The sequence below is a fragment of the Chaetura pelagica genome, unplaced genomic scaffold (assembly GCF_000747805.2).
Source record: "Chaetura pelagica isolate M959 unplaced genomic scaffold, ChaPel_1.0 scaffold1157, whole genome shotgun sequence".
Classification (NCBI taxonomy): Eukaryota; Metazoa; Chordata; class Aves; order Apodiformes; family Apodidae; genus Chaetura; species Chaetura pelagica.
In genome coordinates this window covers 131,510-139,822 of record NW_009953930.1, presented here as the reverse complement: position 1 = coordinate 139,822, position 8,313 = coordinate 131,510, and the positions used below count along the sequence as shown (strand labels likewise).

The 8,313-nt window shown below is 58.3% G+C and overlaps 1 protein-coding gene across 1 annotated transcript; it reads left to right on the top strand.

Moving 5' to 3' along the window:
* Positions 1-347: 347 nt before the first annotated feature.
* GOT2 (glutamic-oxaloacetic transaminase 2, mitochondrial) lies at positions 348-7,372 on the top strand. The gene is made up of 9 exons (XM_010001686.1): positions 348-507; positions 1,563-1,691; positions 2,260-2,319; positions 2,443-2,604; positions 2,821-2,925; positions 4,556-4,706; positions 5,423-5,588; positions 6,503-6,653; positions 7,099-7,372. The coding sequence occupies exons 1-9, from the start codon at positions 373-375 to the stop codon at positions 7,219-7,221; spliced, it is 1,182 nt and encodes a 393-aa protein (XP_009999988.1). The 5' UTR covers positions 348-372; the 3' UTR covers positions 7,222-7,372.
* Positions 7,373-8,313: the final 941 nt, after the last annotated feature.

Here is an 8,313-nt window from a genome sequence, read left to right as displayed (position 1 = left end):
TACACCATCCCACCTGTGGGCTGTGAGGAGACAAAACTTGGCCAAAGCAGGAGAGGTTAAGGCTTGTTTCCTGGGGCCTTTCTGGTGCCCACACCTAAGGAAAGCAGGGCTGTTCCTACAGTGCCTTGGTGAGGTCAGTTATCTTCTGCCCCAGTGAACTGAGGCTCTCCAGCCATTCTGCAATGCAGAGTGCTGGATCATGGACCTTGAAGGAGTTGGTCTTTTCCACTGCTTGTACCTTTTCCAGTGGTTTAAAGACAAGATTCCTCTTGAGGTTTTCCTTCCAGCTTCACGTCCCTTCCCTGTTCCCAAGCCTAATTCTCTGCTTCTTTTTTCTTTTCCCCCTTCAGCTCATGGTGGTCCCATGTGGAGATGGGTCCCCCCGACCCCATCCTGGGGGTGACAGAAGCTTTCAAACGTGACACCAACTCCAAGAAGATGAACCTGGGGGTGGGGGCATACCGGGATGACAACGGGAAGCCGTACGTCCTGAGCTGTGTTCGCAAGGTGAGCAGGGGAGAAAACAGGGAACACGTGTCCTGTTCCCATCCAGGTCCATCTGATTCCTTGCTGACTTCCACCAGCTCTCCAACCAGCCCTCTGAGCTTCAAGGTGTTTCTTGAACCAGGCTGATGTTGCCTGGGCCAGCCTGTCTGGGAGGAAAGAGCTGATGTTGTCCCCTTCCTGGATTAGTCTTAGAAATTCTGCTGAGCCCTTGTTGCCAGTTTTTCCATGAGCCAGTCTAAAACTCCAGCCCAGGGAGCTGGATGTGGATGCTGCCCTTGAGGGGATTATGGATCTTTTCAGGGCTCCAATTGTAGAAATAGGCCATGAAACAGCTGGCAGCTGACACACACAGTGGCTGCCTGCTCTCCTTGGCCTTGGGAGGATGTGTTGTCCATGTTTCTCCCCACTGTGGGGTTTAAAGCCATCCCTTGCCCTGGATCTCTCTGGGTCACCATGTACTGCAGCTGGGTCACAACTGTGGAGCCAGGGTGGTGTCAGGAGCAGCTCCCTGGTGGCATGTGGATGCTGCCAAGGTCTGTCCTGCTTCTCTGGCAGCACAGGTGGGGCTCCTGGGGTGCTCCAGATGTCTCCATCACTGTGTTTTTCCTGAGTGTGGCTCCTTGTCTGCTGTTCTCACTTCCACTCTCTGATATCCTGTGTTAGGTAGAGACTTGGATTGGTTTCTGATGCTGGGTCTGTTGGAAAGAAGTTCATCCCAGCAAAGCTGGGGGTGCTGTCTTGAAGGGCTGGCTGAGCTAGTGCTCACACAGGCTGCTTCCAAAATGGCCTGGGGGGCTGGATTTTTTTAATTATTATTTTTTAACTTGCTCCATCTAGTTCAAGAACACTCCCAGCACACTGCAAAGGGCTTTTGCCCTCCCTTTGTGGAGATAAGCTCTGCTTTTCAGGAACAGTCAGGTCTCCTCCTCCTGCTTGGAGAAACCTGTGTCCTTGTCCGGCAGTGCTGGCTCTGAACAGGCTGGAAGGGGTGTTCTCCTCTGGCAGTGGGTTTCCTGCCTCTGTCTTCCTTCCTGAATGTGTGTCCTCCTTCCCAGGCCGAGGCCATGATAGCATCCAATAAGATGGACAAGGAGTACCTGCCCATTGGGGGGCTTGCAGATTTCACCCGGGCCTCCGCGGAGCTGGCGCTGGGGGAGAACAGCGAGGCCTTCAAGAGCGGCCGGGTGAGGAGCACTGGGAAGAGGGGGTGGGAGCCCAGTCTGAGGCACGGGTGGGATGTGGGTGCCCAGGAAAGCAGGAGGACTGGCAGGGGTACTAGTGCCTCTGAGTTGCAAGCTGCTTCCTCTGAAGGCTGGGGTGAAATGGCCTTTCCTGAGGAGGGGGATAACCTTGCCAGGGCTCTCAACTCCCTTCCCTGCAGCTGCTGTCCCACATGGTCCCCTCCAGCCCCACATCCCTGTTTGGGTGTGCTGATTTGGGTTGGAAGGGACCTTAAAGATCATACAGTTCCAGCCCCCTGCAGGGACACCTCCCACCAGCCCAGGTTGCTCCAAGCCCCATCCAACCTGCCCTTCAACACTGCCAGGGATGGGGCAGCCACAGCTTCCCTGGGCAACCTGGGCCAGGCTCTCACCACCCTCACACCAAACAATTTCCTCCTCATGTCTCACCTCAATCTCCCTCTTCCAGTTTTAATCCCTTCCCCCTTGTCCTCTTTCTGATGTGGGGACAGGGCAGTTCCCCATGCCCTACCATGGCTGCTCACACTGGTGTTTGCTCCTTCCCTTGCAGTATGTCACTGTGCAGGGCATTTCTGGGACTGGATCTCTGCGAATCGGAGCCAACTTCTTGGTGAGTCCATGGCTGCTGGGGGAAAGGAGAGGACACCTTTAGATCAGAGCTGAACCTTTGGGGGTTTTCTATCTGCTTGAACCTGTTCAGGCTGTTTGAACACTCTGTCCTTCTCTTGATCAGCAACGATTCTTCAAGGCCAGCCGTGATGTGTATCTCCCCAAGCCATCCTGGGGCAACCACACCCCCATTTTCCGGGATGCTGGCCTGCAGCTCCAGGCCTATCGCTACTACGACCCCAAGACGTGCAGCCTGGACTTCTCTGGAGCCATGGATGACATTTCTGTGAGCTGCCTTTGATGCCTGGAAGGCAGGGGAGGTGGTGTGGGAGAGGGGTGATCATCTAGTTTTAGCCTAAATGTGATGTCTGAAGGCACCAAATCAAGGCTAGAAGCCTTGCAGAGCTTGTCTTGAGCTGTCTAGGGTAAGAGTCTCATCTCAGGTGCTGAGGAGAGTGCTCAGATGTCATGAATAATTGATCCTCTTCAACATCTTCCTTAGAAAATTCCAGAGAAGAGCATCATCCTCTTGCATGCCTGTGCTCACAACCCCACCGGGGTGGATCCCCGACAGGAGCAATGGAAGGAACTGGCAGCTACAGTGAAGGTGAGCAGTGGAGTATCCCAAGGGCTGGTCCTGGGAAAAACTCCATCTCTGAGCTTCCGTGGGTGGCATCTGGCCTTCACTGCACCAAAGGTTACCCCCTTCCCTGAGCTCAGTGTCATGTTTCTGCAGTGAGGATGGGAGCCAACCCATTAAGCTTCTGGCTGACTTGTCAGGCTTTCTGCTGGCACCTTCCCAGGAAGCTGGGATAGGGAGACCTGAAAGGAGAGCAGCAGGGTGGAAAGAGGGAGCCCTGATAGCTGGAGGGTTCCCAGTGCTGGAAGATTTTCCACATGCCTGAAGTCTCCTCGCAAGCTTCAGCTGAAAATGGATAGGGCAGGTTCTTCCTTCATAGTTCTCCTCCTCCTTGCTGCTCTTCCAAGCTGCAGCCAGTGACATTCAGCTTGGGGATGCCTGGAGTTACTAGTGTCCTGAGAACTGGTAGTTGTCAAAGTGGCCTGTGTGGCCCACAGGTGGCTGCCCTGACCTTAGGGCAGTGGCCAGGTGCTGTGTGCCTGGAGCTGTTGGAAGGGCTGGCTCCTGCCCAGAGGGCTCCCAGGTGGTTCTCCTGGAAACTGATAATACAGGAGACAATGACTTGGAATCATGTATTACTGCTGAGTCCACTTCTGCCTCCTGGGCCAGGCAGCACATCCCATAATGTACTGGGAGGGTCTTTAGCTGCTGTTTGGATGTCTGGTGGGCAGCTGTGGGTTGTGAGCTGCCTTCCCTTGGCAAGTGACAGGGAATGGCTGCTCTTCTGGACAAGAGTTGCAGTTGAGCAGGCTGCTGCCTGCCTGGCTCTGCCACCCCTGCCTGGCTCTGCCACCCCTGGCCTGGCTCTGCCACCCCTGGCCTGGCTCTGCCACCCCTGGCCTGGCTCTGCCACCCCTGGCCTGGCTCTGCCACCCCTGGCCTGGCTCTGCCACCCCTGGCCTGGCTCTGCCACCCCTGGCCTGGCTCTGCCACCCCTGGCCTGGCTCTGCCACCCCTGGCCTGGCTCTGCCACCCCTGGCCTGGCTCTGCCACCCCTGGCCTGGCTCTGCCACCCCTGGCCTGGCTCTGCCACCCCTGGCCTGGCTCTGCCACCCCTGGCCTGGCTCTGCCACCCCTGGCCTGGCTCTGCCACCCCTGGCCTGGCTCTGCCACCCCTGGCCTGGCTCTGCCACCCCTGGCCTGGCTCTGCCACCCCTGGCCTGGCTCTGCCACCCCTGGCCTGGCTCTGCCACCCCTGGCCTGGCTCTGCCACCCCTGGCCTGGCTCTGCCACCCCTGGCCTGGCTCTGCCACCCCTGGCCTGGCTCTGCCACCCCTGGCCTGGCTCTGCCACCCCTGGCCTGGCTCTGCCACCCCTGGCCTGGCTCTGCCACCCCTGGCCTGGCTCTGCCACCCCTGGCCTGGCTCTGCCACCCCTGGCCTGGCTCTGCCACCCCTGGCCTGGCTCTGCCACCCCTGGCCTGGCTCTGCCACCCCTGGCCTGGCTCTGCCACCCCTGGCCTGGCTCTGCCACCCCTGGCCTGGCTCTGCCACCCCTGGCCTGGCTCTGCCACCCCTGGCCTGGCTCTGCCACCCTGCTGCCCTGCTCCTTGGAGGGATGTTCACCCCCTGTGACCCTCTCCCCTCTCTGCTGGCAGAAACGGAACCTCCTGGTGTACTTTGACATGGCCTACCAGGGCTTTGCCAGCGGGGACATCAACCGGGACGCCTGGGCTGTGCGCTACTTCATCGAGCAGGGCATCAACGTCCTCCTCTCACAGTCCTATGCCAAGAACATGGGGCTGTACGGTGAGCAGGGCAAGGGGGGAGGAGGTGGCTTCAGTCAGGCTGCTGGAGGGACCCTGCTGCCTCCAGGGTTTGGCAGCCAGTGTCTTCCTGCTGCCTGTGTTCCTCGGGGCGCAGGGAAGAACCTGCTGGGAGCTGGTGGAGACCCTTCTGGGGCTCTGCTAAAGCTGGGTGGTGTCTCACAGAGTGGTGGGGGTTGGAAGGGACCTCTGGAGATCATCCAGTCCAACCATCCCCTAGAGCAGATCCCACAGGAACACATCCAGACAGGTCTGGAATGTCTCCAGGGATAGAGACTCCACCACCTCCCTGGGCAGCCTGTCCCAGGGCTCTGCCACCCTCAGAGTCAAGAAGCATTTTCCCATATTCAGGTTCAACCTTCTGTGCTCCAGTTTGTGCCCATTGCCCCTTGTCCTGTCACTGGACACCCCTGAGAAGAGTCTGGCCCATCCTGACACCCCCTGCAGATATTGACCAGCACTGATCAGATCCCCCCTCAGGCTCCTCCTCTCCAGCTGAGCAGCCCCAGCTCTCCCAGCCTTTCCTCACAGGCAGATGCTCCAGTTCCCCCAGCATCTCAGTGCCCTGTGCTGGACTCTCTCCAGCAGCTCCTTCTCCATGAACTGGGGGAGCCCAGACCTGCACACGGTCTCAAGAAGCCCTGCCCCAGCCCTGGCTATCCACGGGCAGAGGCAGGGACCTGACTGCCCCTCTCCCAGGGGAACGTGCTGGTGCCTTCACGGTGATTTGCCGCGACGCCGAGGAGGCCAAGAGGGTGGAGTCTCAGCTGAAGATCCTCATCCGGCCCATGTACTCCAATCCCCCCGTCAACGGGGCCCGCATCGCCTCCATCATCCTCAACACCCCCGACCTCCGCAAGGAGTGGTAAGAGGGAGCCCCCTTCAGGCTCACAGCAGCTGGGAGGTCTCCCTGTGCTGTGCTGAACGGCCTGCTGCTGTTGTGGGCAGCTGTGGGAAACTGGTCTTTTCTTCCCCACACACTTTACAGCTTCCAAGGGACAGTCAGAACCACCCTTTCCCTCTGGAGAAATCCCTGCTCCTGTCCTGGCATCACCTCCAGCCTGACACAGGTTTCCCTTGTGTTAGCAAGGCACAAACCAAACCCCACTGCAAAGGAGGGGCTGGAGCTCCCTGAGGGCTGCAGGAGCTGCCTGTCCAGGGAGTGGGAAACACTGACATCATGTGTCTCACACGGGGGATGTGGAAGCATAAGCTCCCTGGGAATAAAACCCAGGAATGTAGCCCTGTGCCCTAAGCCTGCTCCCTGGCACCAGCCTGTGCTGCTCTCCCAGCCCTGACAGAACAAAGGCTGGCAATGTGCTGGGAGCTGGAGCCTTTGGGAGGCACCTGATGCCAGGCTCTGGGGAGACATCTCCAGGCTGTGCTGCCTTGGAGCAGGGATCTCTGCCTCTGGTTCCCCACATACCAAGATCTGCTTTTACCTGCAGATATTACCTGGTTTGGGCAGTGCTGCCATGAGGCCTCCTACTCACCTGTGGCTTTCAGAAAGGAGAAATGCCAATACTCTGGTAGTAGTGTCCAACAGAGATGGAATAAATAAATAGTAGTCACCTTTGGGTAACCAGGAGAAAGGAGCAGCTCCCCAGCTGGAGCTCCAGCTTCACACCCTTTGGTCTTTGCTCATCTGCATCCTCCACGTTTTTAGGGGTGTGAGGCCCTTCCAGGTGGACAGGGATTGATTCCTGGTAGCTGTGGGGGAGGGAAAAGTGTTGGTGCATCCCAGCCCTGCTCTGAGCTGCTCCTGGGTTGGTTCCTCAGGCTGGTGGAGGTGAAGGGCATGGCTGACCGGATCATCAGCATGAGGACTCAGCTGGTGTCCAACCTCAAGAAAGAAGGATCCTCCCACAACTGGCAGCACATCACTGACCAGATTGGCATGTTCTGCTTCACAGGGCTGAAGCCAGAGCAGGTAAACACACTCTCTGTGGACTCAAGGTGTTATTTGTGAGCCTTGTCAGTAAGACCTTGACTGCAGGTGCCAAAACTGCCCCATGTGGGCAGTTCTTCCTCCAGGAGGAACATCCTCCCAGCCTGTGGAGCACTGGAGCACCCTGGGGACCCAGGTCCTCTGCTCCCAGCTGTGCTGTGGAGGTTGGTACACGTGGCTTGTGTACCTGACAAAGGAGATGTTCCTCTGGTGGCACTGAGGTGGCCTTCAGGGCCAGTGAGGTGACTGCACATCTGCACTGCTTGTGTGATGCCTGGCAGCACCTCCTGTGGATCACGGGGTCTGAAGGCCATGGGGTGCCACGGCTGCTGCCTCCCAGTTTGCTTCCAGCTCTGGCAAGCTGGGTACCTCTTCACTCTGCCAGCAGAGCTGGGGCTGGGGTTTGAAACCTGCCCTTTCCCCCCAGGTGGAACGACTGACCAAGGAGTTCTCCATCTACATGACCAAGGACGGACGAATCTCCGTGGCAGGAGTCACATCAGGCAACGTGGGTTACCTGGCCCATGCCATCCATCAGGTCACCAAGTAGAGACAAAAGAGGTGTGCCCTGGAGCTGGTGGCCTTCCCTTCTCCACCTGCCAGACATGGGGAGGGGAAGGAAACGAGCAGAATCCTTCCAACTCGACGCTGCTGCTGAATGTATCTTTGTAGATAAGTTGTTGTAGAAGCCTGGTCAAAACCACCCTGCCTTGTGGAGCAGGGACATCATTGCTGGCTCCCATTCGTCACAGCCTTTCTCCCCTGCTGTCCAGCCTTTTCTCCATCAGCCCCAGCACCATCTGCACTGGAGGAAGCAAAACGTTTAGCTCTGCCGTCCTGCGGGTGGAGCCACCAGAGGCTTCCCCACGCTCCTGTCTCCACCAGAAAGCTTTGTGAGGCCTCTGGGTGGGCTGAGTGGGAGGGGGCTGCTGGGGTGCACCCCTGCCCACCTCCTCAGCTGGGCCCTGCTGCCAGGAGGCTCCATCCTCCTCTCCTAGCCCAGAGCTGGGCAGGGCCAAAGCCATTTCTACCCAACAACCAGCTCCGAGGACTTCTCAGTGCTAAAACCTGCTCCATCAGCTTCTCTTCCTTCCATCTGGGAACCTCCCGTTGAGGTGTCACTCCCAGTGAGGGTGTGTGGGGTGAGCCCCTGTCCCTCCTCTAAACCTGCTGCCTTTTCCCGACTTCACTCCTGTGCCCTGGAGGGAAATAATTCCTCACCTTCCCACACAAGAAACCCCGCCTTGCAAACTCCTGTTGGTCTCTGCCTCTTCCTCGCCCAGCCCAGCCCCCTCAGCAGCCCTTCCTGCCACGTGGAGTCCATGTGTGTCCCAAAGCCATGTCCACCTTCATCTGAGGGTGCAGGGTGTTCCTCTCATCTGCTGACAAGAGAAAACAGGAGGGGAAAGATCTTGAGGGAAGAGCCGACAACTCCAAAAACATTCTGTCCTTTCAGGCTTGGGTGTCCCTGAGCCCCTGGGACTGGCTGGACTTTGGTTTTTAATCCAAATAAAGTGGCTCATGGCTGTGTCGAGCTGGGGGCTTCCTCCTGTCACCCCCCCGCCCCCCACAGCTGGATTCCTCCTGTCACCCCACAGCTGGATTCCTCCTGTCACCCCACAGCTGGATTCCTCCTGTCACC

Bases quoted from the DNA above. Each gene is read 5' to 3' on its own strand.
- GOT2 (XM_010001686.1), top strand. From the start codon at position 373: ATGGGTCCCCCCGACCCCATCCTGGGGGTGACAGAAGCTTTCAAACGT. The intron at 2,605-2,820 runs GTGAGCTGCCTT...CATCTTCCTTAG, and splicing joins GAGCCATGGATGACATTTCT to AAAATTCCAGAGAAGAGCAT. The intron at 4,707-5,422 runs GTGAGCAGGGCA...CCCCTCTCCCAG, and splicing joins CAAGAACATGGGGCTGTACG to GGGAACGTGCTGGTGCCTTC.